Here is a 15,426-nt window from a genome sequence, read left to right on the forward strand (position 1 = left end):
GGGGGGACAGGGTCGTGGAAGAGGAACCCAGGCGTTCTGTAGCTCTTGTGTCTTTTGTCTTTGCTTTCGCCGCTGGAACTACTCAAGCCAGTTAGTGACCGCGGGTGGGGCTCCATTATCGAGGATGAGCCGGCGGGTGGCAGCCTCACCCCTACCCTGGATCCAAGAGCTACTCACATTTCCTCCCCTCGTTTAGGCTGGCGCGCTAGCTCCTTGTATTGCGGAGAACCTCTCTCTAGAGCAAGAGTTTACTTCTGGGGGAAGCGGAGAGAGGTGGTTGGCTATGAGGGGGAGGGCGAATAGCTGTTAGAGATGAGACCGAGCGGGTCTTAGGAGGTGGAGTCTGAAATGAAGCAGGTTTATTAGCATCTATAACCAAGCCCTCCCTGGCTTGCGCTGGGGAAATGTGAGAACACGGAACCCCCGAAGGGGCGGCCAGGGGTGGGCGGGAGGGGGGTGGAGGATAGGCGGGGTTTAGGGAGGGAGCCCCCCAACTGAGGGGCCTGTGGGTAGGGCCTGAGTGGAAGAGGCGGAGCTTCGGAGCAGGAGAGCTGGGGGCCGGTGCTGGAGCCCCATTGCAGGAGCCTGAGTCCAAACCCGAGTGAAGTCTCTGAGCTAGCGCAGTTCTCTAGACCCAGACCCCAAAGCGCAGAGAGTCTCGCTGCCCGTGGCTCCTGGCCCCCAGTGCCATCAGACCCTTTCTTTCCTCATGCTTGGCCCCCCTGTTCCGGAGCCACCAGTTCCTATGTCTCAGATCGAGGCAGACCTGGCGCTGAGGTCTCCGCCGCCTCCCGCTCCTGCCGGGGCTCCCCGCCTCGGCTCGGCACCCCGGCGGATGCGTCGCTTCTCCGGAAAAGGAGATCTCAGACCGCGATCCACGCGTTTCAACCGCCGCAGTTCGGTGGACCTGGGGTTCCTGAGCACTTGGTCTGAGCCCGCCCCGCCCCTCCCTGATCCCCCGGGCCCTCCGGATTTAAGCAGTCCGTGCTCCCCCAAGTCCTTACAGCCTAGCTCCGGGGAGCAGGCGGAGGGCGCACCAAGCGCGGGTCTTGTAGGGAAGCCGGGAGATTTAGGGGGCCCGGAACTCTCAGGGTCGGGGGGAGGCCTGGGTTTTGGGGAGATGCTGCAGAGCCCCAGTGGGGTGGCGCCTGAGAGGCTACGAGAGCAGGAGGAGAAGGAAGATACCGAGACGCAGGCTGTGGCCACGTCCCCGGACGGCCGCTATCTTAAGTTCGACATCGAGATCGGACGTGGTTCCTTTAAGACTGTCTACAGGGGTTTGGACACCGACACTACAGTGGAAGTCGCTTGGTGTGAGCTGCAGGTGAGGGGTGGGGTGGGGATGGGGGTGGCACTTGGAGCTGTGGCAGAGTCCAGAGGAACGTAGAAAATCGCTTCCAATCCGGGCACCCCTCCTGTGAGATCTTCATGGGCGAGAGATCTTGGATCGAGGGGACGCAGCAGGCAGAATCCCAAGTTTGTCTCCCTGCCTCTACCCTACCGACATGTTCCAAGTGGTCTGTACTGAGGTTGGTCCAATCACTCTAGCAAGACCATAGAGAATCCCACTGAGAAAAATAGGAGGGTAACGCGCAGTGGGGACTGCTTATTTATCCCCTAGCAGGATCCCCCTGATTTCCACCTCAGCCTTAGGTCAAGAGGAAGGATCAGAGGCGAGGTTGGTCCCCGATCCCCGTTACTGGCCAGACCTGCCCGGAGACAGCGGGTTGGGATTGACCCCGTGGGTTTACTTGCTTACTCTCCCTCTCACCCCAACCAAAGCTCCAAAGGGAAACCAGCCCTGCTCCCTTCTCCTCAGCGCCCTCCCTAGAGGACACGAGATCATGGGTGCAGGAGAAGCCCAAGACTCTGGGACAGGGTCTTCTCAGGGCAGGGGATTTAGTTGGACCTCAGAAAGACCCATCTTTCTGGGGGGGAGGTGGGAGGGATAGTGAAGGAAGAGAGGAACTCTATGGGAATCCCTAAAAGCCCCGTTACTCCGAGACTGCTTCTCTGGAAGCATGAACTCAGGGAAGTTCTCCCCAAAAGATCCTTGGAGCCTTCACCGAGAAAGTGGGAACAGGAATCCTATGTGCTGGGTTAGGCATCTGACCACCTGATTCCTCAATTCTTCGCCCCACTGTCGTCCCCAACCCTCAGGTGTGGTTCTGGGCTGGAAGGGGCATGAGTGCTGGAAAGTGTGTGAATTCGCTCACGTCTACCTCCTCCCGAAGTCCCCTTTCAAACTTCACTACAGACTTGAAGAATAGAAATCTGCTGTAGTTCCCAGTTCTGGGTCCTGAGAGGTTGCTTAGCCCTCGATCCCTCAATGAGACTGTGGGGGAGGAGGCTGGGGCGGAGTGGGCACCTTGAGGGAAGGGTCCCTCCCCTCGAGTCCTGGCACCAGGATGGCCCCTCACTCCTGCCAACGCCGCGCCCTGGGACCAGGGCCAGGAGGAGAGAGGCGGCCAAAATGAGGGGGGTGGAGATGAGGGAGGAGAGACGTGGGACGAATGGTGGAGGGTAGGTCAGGGGGAGAGGCAGGGGCTCAGGCTCCAAGAAACCTAGTCCAGAATCTTTTCACTCCTCTCTATAGTCCTACATCGACTCTTGTCTACCCAGTTCCTCTAGTTCTACCTTTCCTCTTCTGCCCCTCTCTCCTTTCCCACTTTTCCTCCAACGTGTTTCCCCTCCGGTTCCCCCTCAGGCCCTAGGTCGCCCCCTCCCACTCCCACTACCGGAGTCGGGCACAAAGACAGCATTGAACTCTAGGCCCTGGACCATACCACATAAAGGCGCTTGTGTTCGTCTGTGGGGGTCCGAATACGGCGTCGGTGCGTCCTTGGAGCCTGAGCAAGAGAGGGCGGGCCGGGTGGGGCCCGGCCGGGGCTGGGAGCCTATTGGGCAAGAGCCCCATCCGCCCCCCAACCCAACCCCTTCCCCACCCCCCAAGGCGCAGACCTCCGGGAGTCTCCAGACCTGCTCCCTCAAGTCCTATCCCTTACAACCTCCCCTATACTGTTTTCAGACTGTCTTGGCCTCCCTCTCCCTCTTGCCTGGAAAAGGACCCCACAGTTGGTTGCTACCCCTTATCAGGCATTCTTGGGGCCTGAGGGACACCCTTCGAATGCCATTCACTGCCCCTTCCCCCGCCCCCAGACTCGGAAACTGTCTCGAGCAGAGAGGCAGCGTTTCTCCGAAGAGGTGGAGATGTTGAAAGGGCTTCAGCACCCCAATATCGTCCGCTTCTACGACTCGTGGAAATCCGTGCTGAAGGGCCAAGTCTGCATAGTACTAGTCACAGAACTTATGACTTCGGGCACACTCAAGACGTGAGTTCTGGGACCATGGGCCAGCAGAGGGCGGAGCTCGGGGGAAATGATGAGAGTGGGGAGAGGTAATGTAGGATGAGTTTGGAGTATACTCAGGGGCGCCCGATGGAAGAGATTGAGGACTCCAGAAACACTCCCTCAAAGTCTGGTGCGCCAGTCTTGCACCTTTAGGTGACTCCTAACTATACTGTCCTGTCATCATTCTCAAGCTCTTTTTTTTCCTTCCAGATACCTGAGGCGATTCCGTGAAATGAAGCCTCGAGTCCTTCAGCGTTGGAGCCGACAGATCCTGCGTGGGCTTCACTTCCTGCACTCCCGGGATCCCCCTATCTTGCACCGAGACCTCAAGTGCGATAACGTCTTTATTACGGGTCCCACTGGCTCAGTCAAGATCGGGGACCTTGGCCTGGCCACACTGAAGCGCACCTCCTTTGCCAAGAGCGTCATTGGTGTGCTCCCACACTCCCCTCTACCCCGACTGTTCCTGATCTCGCTCCACATCCCCTTCCCCACTTAACTCACTCTAGGGTTAGAGAAGGCTGGAGCGACCCCAGAATGTCCCAACCGGGGGAACCTTTGAGATCTGAGCGTTGAAAGGCTGCTTGGAACTCCTTGGAAGTGTGGCCAAATGCAGAAAGAATCTAAACCCTGGATGTGATTAGAAGAGCAAGACAAAAGCCAACGCAGCCCTTATACAGATGTGGGGCTCGATCTTGTCCTAGAGTTCCTCTGTTTTCATTCCCAACGTGTTCCTACCCCAATTTACCCAATCTAGTTCTTGTCCCGGTTGAAACTCCTCTATTGGGGGGCCAGGGAGAGAATAGGAACCATCGGTTGATCCCCATTTTGCCCCCACCTAGGGACCCCGGAGTTCATGGCACCCGAGATGTACGAGGAGAAATACGATGAGGCAGTGGATGTGTATGCATTTGGCATGTGCATGTTGGAGATGGCCACTTCTGAGTACCCCTATTCTGAGTGCCAGAATGCTGCCCAAATCTATCGAAAGGTCACTTCGGTGAGGAACTGGGAGGAAAGGATCTCCCAGTCACTGATTCCAGTGCTTCTCCCCAGTCTCCTTTGCTGCCTCATTTTTAGTACATATACCTGGACAAAGAAATACTTTATTTTTCTGGGAAGACAAAGGTTCTAACCTTTATTGCCACCATCCTCCATTCCACAATTTATGAGGCAATTTAGGAGATAGTGGGTGGGTAGCTAGGTGGTTGCAGTGGTTAGGGTACTGGCCCTAACTCAGGTCCTCTTGACTCCAAATTAGACCTCAGACAGCTGTGTGACCTTAGACAAGTCACTTTAACCCTGTTTGCCTCAGTTTCTTCATCTGTAAAATAAGCTGGAGAAGGAAATACCAGTATATTTGTCAAGAAAATCCTAAATGGTTTATATGTCTGAGGTTGGACACAATACTAAGTGTAGCTCCCTTTTCTTCTGCCCAGGGCACGAAGCCTAATAGTTTTCACAAAGTGAAGGTACCAGAGCTGAAGGAGATAATAGAAGGCTGTATCCGCACTGATAAGAATGAGAGGTGGGGTCTGGGAATGGCATTATGGGAAATATTGAGGGTGGGGTGGGGAAATAAAGAAGAATGAGATGGTTGAGGTGGATGAGAGAAAGAACACCATATTAGCCCTCAGCTAATCTGTCCTGCTCCATTTCTAGGTTTACCATCCAGGATCTCCTGGCTCATGCCTTCTTTCGAGAAGAGAGAGGTGTGCATGTGGAACTGGCAGAGGAGGACGATGGGGAAAAGCAGGGGCTGAAGTTGTGGTTGCGAATGGAAGATGCCAGAAGGGTTGGCCGTCCTCGAGACAACCAGGCCATTGAGTTTCTATTCCAACTGGGAAGGGATGCGGCTGAGGAGGTGGCCCAGGAAATGGTGAGAGGACTGAACCTTAAGGAGGAGATGTGTGTTGGGGTTGGTGCTGAGGGTATTACTGTATGGAAGGAGAGGCAAGATGGGGGGAGAAATGAAGAACATGTGGGTGATGGGAAATAGGGAGGGGAACAGGGGAGAGGAATTTGGTTCCATTCGACACAGGAATGGAAGCTGGAGGGAGATGGGTGACACTAATTTAGGAAAAGTCCAGATTAAAGGAGGAATCTAAGCATTGGTTTGAATAGTATCCCTTCCCCATGCTCAATTAGAACTGAATCCTTAGTAGGGAAATCGAAGTTGAGAGGTCTGGGAATTTTCATCCATTTCTCTTTTTTTTCCTTTTATGCTGTTAAATATATAGTAGCAAGTTATTTCATCATTTGTATGTAAAAGATGTTTCTCTAGGCCAGATGATTTGATATAAAAATTAAACCTGTCATATTTCCCACCATGCCCCATCCCCAAAGATCCTTTCTACATCAAGTGCAATCAGAAATTTGTGTAACATGAGTATCTGCTTCTGAGGAACAATGGCTGGAGGTCTGTGTTTCTGTATCTAATTGTGTATGTAAATTTGTCTCTGTCTATGTATGCATTGTTATTTTCCTTCCCATCAGGTGGCCCTGGGACTGGTCTGTGAAGCAGATTACCAACCTGTAGCTAGAGCTGTTAGAGAAAGAGTTGCTGCCATTCAACGAAAAAGGGAGAAGCTTCGTAGAGCTCGGGAGACAGAGCCACTCCCACCACCCCCGGGACCACCTCCAGTGGTTGCCCCAACAGCTCCTGGTCCTGAAACTCCCTTCCCCCCTGAACCTGAAGAACCAGAGGCAGATCAGCACCAGCCATTCCTTTTCCGCCATGCCAGCTACTCCTCTACCACTTGTATGTCACCCCTGATTCCTGGTACTGGGCAGCCCCTTTCTCCCAACCTTTCTATCCCTAGGGCTAAACTTGTAGCACCTCATAGCACCTCTCTGTAGAACAGCGTCCCCACTGGGTGGCAGAGATTTTTGCCCCTCTTAACCCTGTTGCTCTCTCTGGGAAGGAATAAATAGAATTGCATTTGGAGCTCTTTACCACTCAGGAATACTCTTTCCCTGTCCACCTGGCCTCCAGCTGGCCCTTTCTAATTCCCCTTCCCCTTCACTTCTCTCCTACAGCGGATTGTGAGACTGATGGTTACATCAGCTCCTCTGGCTTCATTGAAACTTCAGACCCAGTGCTCCAGCCTCATGGAAGGGAACCATCCAGCCCAGCTGATCCCCAGATCTGCTTGCCTTCAGTGAGAAGGGCTAAATTGGGGGAAGGGGATGCTGGTGGTTTAAGTCTCTGACTCACCTTTTTGTGATTCAAAACCCCATGAGTCTAGATGTTTTTTCTTTCTTACCTGATGATCCCTGGGTATACCTCCTTGGAACTTTACCACTCTTGATTTCATCTGTTCCTGATCCAATTTCCTAGGATGTTAGGATCCTTGACTGTGGACCCCAAAACCCACAAATCACAGAATGTCAGAGTGGGAAGAGTCTGTCCAACTTCTTCTGACTGATTTCATGTACCTTCATCCTCTTTCAGGCTTTTGCCTTATCCATTCCCCGATCTGGCCCAGCCAGTGACTTTTCCCCTGGGGATAGGTATGTTCTGGATTAGGATTAATGAAGTAGATGTTGGGATATGGTTGGAGGAGGGAATTGGCATCAGTGTACCCGCAGCTTTCTTCTTCCTTCTTCTGCTTCTTCCCCTCTCTCCAGTTACACTTCAGATGCAGCATCGGGACTCAGTGATGTAGGAGAAGGGCCAGGAAGAATGAGGAGACCCCTTGGGAGAAGCCCAAAGCGCAGACCTCGATCGCGCCTACGTGTTACAAGTGTGAGAAAGGGGTGATGGGGCAGCTGGACTCTGGGAATACCATGGGAAGGACCAAGAGGGAACAATGGAAGGGATGGTGGGAAGGGGAAGGGAACATAGATCACAGATGAAAATGAGGACCCCCCATCCTGTTTTCTGTGATCTGGTTTCATGGTGTGACCTGTCCTTTTCTTTCCCCAAATTTGGTCACTATGACGTAGAGGCTAGGGCAGTGACCTCCATTCTACACTGACTCTATACCCAAAGGTGTCGGACCAGAATGATCGAGTCGTTGAGTGTCAGTTGCAGACACACAACAGCAAGATGGTGACCTTCCGATTCGACTTGGATGGAGACAGTCCTGAAGAGATCGCAGCTGCCATGGTTAGGAAGAAGAGAAAGAGGCTTTTGTGACTGGGCCCAGGATGGATCACTCTAATTGATGGTTCCCAGCACTATTCTAGGCATGGTGGGGAATACCAAGGAAGTAGAAGGCATGGTCCCTGGCTTTGAAGGCCATCTGGGGAAAGATGTCACTTAAATCTATAAAACAAGGGGAAAACATAAGGCAAGATCTAGTCAAATCATTAGAATGGCATGAATATAATGTCAGAGTTTAAAGAAATGGAAAAGTAGCCTGGAATGGTGGAAAGAGCCCTTGTTCTGGAGTCAGTGAGTCAGTGAGTCAATCAACATTAATCACCTGCTACGTACCAGGCACTGTGCTAAATGCAGAATCAGAGGACCCAGTTCAAGTCTCACCTCTGATGCACATTACCTGTGTGACCTCAGACAAGTCTCTTGACCTTCTTGGGCCTTGGTTTTCTTATCGCTAAAATCAGGAGGTTGGGCTAGATGCCCTCTGAGGTCTCTTCCAACTCTAGGTCTGTGATAAGCTCATAGACTGAGCTCATCAATGATGACTTTCATAGCAAAGGCTAGCCTTCCATTGAATACAGCTAACAGTTTAGTACTTTCTGTGTGTGGAGCATAAGTATAAGTCCTGGAAAAGATAGAAAGTGGCTTTTATTCCTCTTACAACTGCTGTGGTAATCTGCCAAGCAGAAAGAGCTTTGGAGTTTAGTTACCTATATGATTTGCAATAGGGAGCTACTCCCCAGATTGGAAAATAGCACAATAGAAGTAATATTTTAGGAAATCTAGTCTGTTAGCTATGTGTGGAATATATTGATAATTTAAAAAGACTAGTGGCACAGTTCAGCTAAGAGCTGTTGCAGTACCTGGGCATGAGATGAGGAGAGTTGAATTGCAGAGATATTTCAAAAGAACTGGAAGGACCCAATGCCAGTTGAGTCTAGTGACAATTTGCATATAGTACTTTGTGCACATGGGGAGGGGGGGAGGCAGGTTGAGAGTAATAAGGGGAGAAAAAGGAGAGAGAGAGGAGAGGGGAAGAGGGAGAAAGAGAGAGGGAATGAGGAAGAGAAAGAGAGAGAGGGAGAGAGAAAGAGGGAAGGAGGAAGAGAGAGATGGATGGAAGTATGGGTAGATGAATGGTTAGACACATATACATATACACATGTGATATGTGTGCATGCATATATATCGAATATTGGGCAGAAAAAAAAGGGAAAGAGTCAAAAATTATTCTAGAATTTCTAGTTCAGGAAATTGGAATAAGAGGGCTGCCACTGAAGAAACAGAAATGGATCCCCAGGGAGATGATTGAGAGGCAGTGTTGCATAATGAAAAGAGGATGGAGACTGGACCTATGATCTCACTGATAAAGGAAATTTCCAGATGTGGAAATTTCCTCTACACATGAAGGTCAGCACCTTCTCTGACCCTGAAAGTCTTAGAGAGTTGCCTCGGGCACTGAGAGATTAAGTGACTTGTCCAGGAACACAAAGTCAGTGTCAGAAGCAAGGATATGAACCTGGGCCTTCCTAACTCTAAAACACACTCTCTCACTACTATATTATGTTGTATAGTGGAAAGACCACTGGATTTGAAGCTTAGTACAGTGACTAACACACAGTAAAGCCCTTAATAAATGTGCTATATCTATCTATCTATCTATCTATCTATCTATCTATCTATCTATCTATCTATCTATCTATCTCTGTCTGTCTATCTATCTATCATCTATCTACCTATCTATATCTATCTATCTATCTATTAATCTACCTATTTACCTGTCTATCTATCCATCCCTCTATTTCTCCATCTCTATGGGAGATCTGGTTTTGAATCCAGGCTCTACTCCTTACTGCCTCCGTGACCTTGGACCAATCACTTCAGCATTTGGACCTCAGTCTCCTCAACCGTAAAATGAAGGGGTTGGATTAGACCAGGGGTGGGGAACCTGTAGCCCCGAGGCCACATTGGGCCCTCTAGGTCCTCAAGTGTGGTCTTTTGACTGAATCCAAACTTCACAGAACAAATCCCCTTAATAATTAAGGATTTGTTCTGTAAAACTTGGACTCAGTCAAAGGGCTGTATCCAAGGATCTGGAAGGCCACATGTGGCCTTGAGGCAGCAGGTTCCCCTGGATTAGATGAACTCCAAGTTTCCTTCCAACTCTAGGATGAGCTCATTGAATTAAGAATGCATTACATTTGAGATAATAGTATTTCTAAATGAGAATCTGGGGATGGAAGTTTAGTAGGAGTCATCAGAAGAGAAGTAATAGTTAAAACTTCGAAAGAGGAAATAGAGTATAGGGAAGAGGAGCAGAGAAGCAAGGACTGAAGACACCAATAGTCTGGGAATGGGAAGAGGAATCACTGAAGGAAACAGACCAGGAGCAGCTCAAGAGACAGGAGAACTAGAAGAGGTCAGTGCCATAGAATCCAAAGGAGAAAGTGTCCAGGAAGATTAGGTGGCAAACAGTGGCAAACATAACAGAATAGGGTGAGATTTGAGGAAAGGTCATCTGGAGTTCAATGAAAGGTCACTGACAGCCTTATAGACGGGTGTTTCAGCAGTGTTGGGGGTGGGAGTGGAGTGAAAGTCTGATTATTGGGAGCTAGAGACCAGGAATCTGTGATGGAGAGGGTAGAGTACTCATCCGAGGAGCTTGGCACTGAAAACACTTCCTGAAATATCCTGTTCCTACTCACCCATCCCCTATCCCGTTTGTCTCAAAACTCTTTAATGGCCCCTGACTACATGATGAAGGACAACTCCCTCACCCAGACATTTAGAGCTCTCTACCATTTGGCCCCAACCCTTTCTTTCCAGTCTTCTCTTTTACTATTTCCTCCCTTCCAAGTATCCTGTACTCCAGCCAGACTGGGCCAGTTCCCTGAATTGGCCATGTGAGTTCTCAATTGCATTCATAATGTCACCCCCAAGTAGAAAGACCTCCTTTCTCCTTTTCACCTATCAATAGGAATGAATGGGTGAATTCATCCATCCAGATTTGACCCATCCTTCCAGATTGACTTAAAATGCCACTAACTCTATTCTCAGCCCTATCTCCTTCAGGATCCTACAGCCCTCATGATCACAACCTTTGTGTAACATTTCCTGTCTACTGTAGTTGGATGTCTTTTCTGTGTGGGTGTGTCTTGTAATCTTGGGCCTCTCTATCCTCTTCCCTCATCTAGCACCAGCATCTTACGCAGAATGAAGACTAGTTGAAAAGACAGTAGTATTATACTTGGAAGGAATATCAGGGTGATTCCCTGTAAGAAGCATGATGCAGGCAGTGTGGGGTGGTTTAAAGAATTGTGGATGCAAACTGTAACTTTTGCCTCTGATGCTCTGTGTGACCATCAGCAAGTCATTTCCATCATCACTCAATCAAGTTTGTTGTTGTTCAGTCTTTTCAATCACGTTCCATTCTCCATGACCCCATTTGGGTTGGTTTGGTGTTGTTGTTTTGACAATGATACAGGGGCAGTTTGCCATTTCCTTCTCCAGCTCATTTTACAGATGAGAAAACTGAGGCAAATAGTGAAGTGACTTCCCCAGGGTCACACAGCTAGTATGTGTCTGAGACTGGATTTGAACTCAGGTCTTCCCGGCTCCAGGCCCAGCCCTCTGTCCATTTCCCCCCAGCTGCCCATCAATTAGTCATCTTTTCTTAAGCCCCTACTATGTGCCAGGCACTGGGATACAATGACCAAAAGAGACAATGGGAAACCACTGGCATTGACTGGATAGGAGAGTGAGGTGGTCAGATCTGTGCATTAGGAATACCTTTGTCAGCTTTGTGGAGGATGTATCAGAAAGGAGAGAGACTTCAGGCAGGGAAACCAATTAGGAAGCTATTGCAACAGTATGGGTGAAAGATGGTGGCTGTGTGAATAGAGAATCTTAATTTTTTAGATAGGAATGTAAAGGGTTTTGCAAACCTTAAAAAGTCATATAAATAATAGCTAATAGTTTTAATAATAGCTAATAATATAGCTATTTATGAAATAGCTATTAGCTATTGGTTCATAATGGAAAGGTGATCTAGTCCAACCCTGTCAGAAACAGAGAGCCTTATCTCTGCTCAGATAGCAGACCACATATTTGATCTTAGGGCCTCTGATTCCATCATTCTTTCTTCTGCACCGTTATTAAGATGTTGAAGAACTAAGGAAAAGTGGTATGAGACAGGGAGGGGAAGTGTATGGGAATAAGGTTGCTCAGGAACAGGGAATGGTATTTGTTCCAGAGATCAGAGCAAGGGTTAGCTGTTGAAAGCATGAGGAATAATATCCCACTCCTGCTAGGCACTCCCCAATTTCACCCAGTTGCTCATCACTTAGATTTGGAGACATTTGAGCAGTGTTTTTGTTGAGGGAGAGAGGGAAGAACTGATCCCTCATTCTAACTTAGGTTGAATTTCCTCAGGTATATAATGAGTTCATTCTGCCATCTGAGCAGAATGGATTCCTGGGCCGGATTCGGGAAATTATTCAGCGTGTGGAGACCTTGCTAAGGAGAGAAGGGGGCCCTGTAGGGGCCACTGGAGATGCCCCAACTCCCCAGGTCAGATTTCTTGCCACATCCATAATAGACACTTTATTCCCCCGCCTCTTATCCCACTCACTCAAAGACACTTCACAACCCCAAACCCTTCACACTCCACAACCCCCTGACCCCTTGAGCCCCCTATTTCAAAGACTGGAGACCTACTTTGTGACATGAGCTCCCTGTTTCCAGCAGGAGGAGCCCATGATACCGGCTCTCCCTGGCCCCCTCTCACTAACAGTCAGTGGTATGTACTGAGTCCTTCCCTCTGCCCTTGTTCATCCCTAGAGAAGGAAGGGGTGTCTCAAGGGATTGCTTTGGGAAGGTGACCTAACTGGAGTCTGTGGGGAAAGGGAGGTCTGGGGTTGAGGGCTGCAGTCTCAACACTGCTCTTTTCTATTGCAGAGACCAAGAGCAGTACCTCTATGGAAGAGACAAACTGGGAATCATTTCCTTCCTCCCCCATGTCCCCAGGGTACCCCCTGTCTCCTGGGACCCCCTTTACTCCAGGTCCTTCCTTCCCCATCACAGCCCCCCATTTACCTATCACTTCCTCCCCATATCCCCTCGCTTCCTCCCAGTTTCCTTCCAATCCTGTCCAGTTCCCCATCTCATCTTCCCAGCTCCCAAGTCTCCCTCCTTTCCCCCTTGGTCCTCCATGCCCATTTCCCCCTAGTCTCTCCCAGTTTCCCCCAAGTCCTTCTTCCTTTCCCTCCACTTCACCCTCATTCTCCTCTAATTCTTCCCAATCTCCCATCATTTCCTCCCAGTTCCTCCCAAGCTCATCTTCATTTCTGCCCAATTCTCCACCTCCATGTCCACCTAATTGCTCCCAGTTCACATTCAGTCCTTCTTCCTTTCCTCCAAATCCATCTTCTCCTCTTCCCCCACCCCCTTCAGCTCCCCTCCTTTCTCTGGCTGGTGCCTTCTCTCTGGCTGTGATGACTGTAGCTCAGTCCCTGCTAACCCCTCAGCCCCAGCTCCTTCCTCGACCTCCAAGCCCTCCTGCCCCTGCACCAAGTCCCCCAGCCCCTCTTGTATCATGTGACTCGGAGAGTTCTCCACCACCTAAAGCTGAGGAGCAAAGTGAGGTGAGGATCAAAGGGAGTATCCAGAAGGGTTTGGTGACCCTGATCATGACCTGCCCTTACCCTCCCCATCTTTCTAGGCCGCTTCCAGTTCTCAGTCACTCCAGGCTGAGGCCAGACTGTCCCCCATCACAGAAGGTGAGGCCTCCAATCTCTAATCACTTTGCTCAACTTAATCTCTCAGCAAATACCTAACCCCTGCTATTTTCCTCCCTTTGGGCCTCCCCATCCACAACAGAAGGGAAGCCACAGCTTGTAGGGCGATTCCAAGTGACTTCATCAAAGGAGCCAACGGAACCCCTTCTCCAACAGTCAACAGCTCCACCTCTGGGTTCCCCTGAACCTCCCACTTCCCAGTTGGCCCCCGAGAGTTCGGACACAGAGGACAGTGCTGGAGGAGGGCCAGAAACTGGGGAGGCTCTAGTGGAGAGCGATAGGGCGGCAGAGGGTCTGGGGACTGGAGCTGAGGGGGAGGATGGGGAAGAGGAGAGGGAGCCATCATGGAAGGGTATCAGCCCCCCTCCTCCAAGTCAGCCCAGCCAGGGGTGGCTGAACTACACATACAGCAGCAGCCTGTGTCTGAGCAGCGGGGACTCTGAGAGCAGCGGGGAGGATGAAGAAATCTGGGCAGAACTGCAGAATCTTCGTCAGAAGTGAGGGGGGATGACAGATGGGGAGGCAATGTTGGGAAAGGGGAGTAGGGGAAACATTGGGAGTGGGAGAAAGGGATAAAGGTGCATAGGTGTATATCTGCTGGCACCTCCTCTTCTAACCAACCCTTGTGCACTGTTGTAGACACTTGTCTGAGGTGGAAGCCTTGCAGATGGTGCAGAAGAAAGAGATCGAGGACCTCTACAGCAGGCTAGGGAAGCAACCCCCACCAGGCATAGTGGCTCCTGCTACCATGCTCTCTAGCCGGCAGCGTCGAATCTCCAAGGGCAGTTTCCCTGCTTCTCGTAGAAACAGCCTGCAGAGAGCAGAACCCCCACCCCCTGGTAAGACACCCCATCTCCTGCTTCTGCAACAAGCCTCTCTTCCCCAGTTTCTTTCAGGCCCCGAGCATCCACCTTGGTTTGAGTGGCATGATCCCCCCACCTCCTCTCTCCTGGTCCCCTGGTTCCTCTCACTCAGTATCCGTCCTTTCTCCAGGCATTATGAGAAGGAATTCTTTAAGCGGCAGCAGTGCTGGCTCTCCAGAACAGCGACCAAGCAAGGGGGTGACATTCGCTGGGGATTTTGGCAGGATGGTGAGGGGGAGCTAGGGACTGAGGGCAGCAGGGAGGAAGATACTGGGGGAAACTTCTACCCCAAGATTTTTCCTCTCTAACAAGTCTGTTCAGTCCTTTCTCTTTTCCCTTTAGTGAGCCCAGAACTGAAGCAAGATGGGACCATGGAAGAGCTGATGCTTTGAGGCCCTGGTTCTTGATCAGTCGAACTCAGCATGCTACACCAAGATGGAGTGGCAGTGTGGTGCAGTGGAAAGACTTCGAGTTTGGTATCAGGAGTTATCTGGATTTGAATCCTCCTCTGATACTATGTGCCCTTGGGCAAGTCACTTTTAATTCTCCGTGCCTCTGTTTTCTTATCTGTAATAATAGTTCTAATGGCTGAACCTACCTCACAGGGTTGTTGTGAGGACCAAATGAAATGCCTGCACAGTGCTTTGCAAATCTTAAAAGTGTCAGCTATCATGAGTATCACATCCCAGGGATAGGGATGGAAAGCCAGGGGAGAGTATCTACCCTCTCAAATGAGACAAAATTTGTAAAGCATTTTGTGAGCCTAAAAGCACTATATAAATGCTAATTATTACTATTAAAAAAGAGCAGATGGAGAGACTCCTGCAGTGTGGAGTGTGAGCCCTGGGGCTTCCAAGCACCAACCACTAAAACTACACAAAGCTGCTTGTGGACAACTTCCCTCTCCAATCACTCCTCACTCCACCCCCCAAAGCTGAAGGCTGGGCTTGCTGTCAGACTTGTACAAAAGCCAATAAAATTATTGGAAATGAGTCTGTTGCTCTGTCAGCCCTGCAGGGAATAGAGGGTGGGTGGAAGGGCCCAGCCTGGTGGGGGAGGCAGGGGTAGGATTAAAAGATCTCTCACAATGGGGAGCAGAGGTGGAGGACACTCAGCCTCCTGGCATCAAGCCATCAGCAGCTTAATTTCAAGGTCAATGATCAACTCCACCAATCTAACCTCTCCTCCAAACCCCACCCTGGGCTTGCACAGGCAAGCTCTGAAATCATGAGGGCTGGATGACCCCCATTCACCCCTCCTGTAAAGGCTATTGTGAAGGCCCCAGGCAATGGAGGGAAACTGGAGATGAGATA

At 50.4% G+C, this 15,426-nt stretch overlaps 1 protein-coding gene across 6 annotated transcripts; it reads left to right on the forward strand.

The window, feature by feature from the left end:
* Nucleotides 1-393: 393 nt before the first annotated feature.
* WNK4 (WNK lysine deficient protein kinase 4) lies at nucleotides 394-15,105 on the forward strand. Of its 6 annotated transcripts, none has more exons than XM_072646565.1 (19): nucleotides 394-1,324; nucleotides 3,160-3,332; nucleotides 3,561-3,781; nucleotides 4,193-4,350; nucleotides 4,790-4,878; nucleotides 5,013-5,229; nucleotides 5,847-6,111; nucleotides 6,390-6,511; nucleotides 6,805-6,863; nucleotides 6,942-7,098; nucleotides 7,345-7,461; nucleotides 11,887-12,024; nucleotides 12,199-12,253; nucleotides 12,412-13,097; nucleotides 13,175-13,232; nucleotides 13,333-13,747; nucleotides 13,890-14,089; nucleotides 14,244-14,341; nucleotides 14,456-15,105. In XM_072646565.1, the coding sequence occupies exons 1-19, from the start codon at nucleotides 710-712 to the stop codon at nucleotides 14,456-14,458; spliced, it is 3,846 nt and encodes a 1,281-aa protein (XP_072502666.1). In that variant the 5' UTR covers nucleotides 394-709; the 3' UTR covers nucleotides 14,459-15,105. The 6 variants fall into 6 exon arrangements, with proteins under 6 accessions (XP_072502666.1, XP_072502667.1, XP_072502669.1 ...); XM_072646566.1 differs by having other exon boundaries at nucleotides 12,202-12,253; XM_072646568.1 differs by having other exon boundaries at nucleotides 6,981-7,098.
* Nucleotides 15,106-15,426: the final 321 nt, after the last annotated feature.

Source organism: Notamacropus eugenii, chromosome 2, assembly GCF_028372415.1.
Source record: "Notamacropus eugenii isolate mMacEug1 chromosome 2, mMacEug1.pri_v2, whole genome shotgun sequence".
NCBI lineage: Eukaryota > Metazoa > Chordata > Mammalia > Diprotodontia > Macropodidae > Notamacropus > Notamacropus eugenii.

What these genes read in the sequence shown, in the direction of transcription:
- WNK4 (XM_072646565.1), top strand. Translation starts at nt 710, where the DNA reads ATGCTTGGCCCCCCTGTTCCGGAGCCACCAGTTCCTATGTCTCAGATC. An exon ending in GACTTTTCCCCTGGGGATAG is followed by an intron (nt 6,864 to 6,941) that starts GTATGTTCTGGA and finishes GTGTACCCGCAG; the next exon opens with CTTTCTTCTTCCTTCTTCTG. An exon ending in GAGATGCCCCAACTCCCCAG is followed by an intron (nt 12,025 to 12,198) that starts GTCAGATTTCTT and finishes CCCTGTTTCCAG; the next exon opens with CAGGAGGAGCCCATGATACC.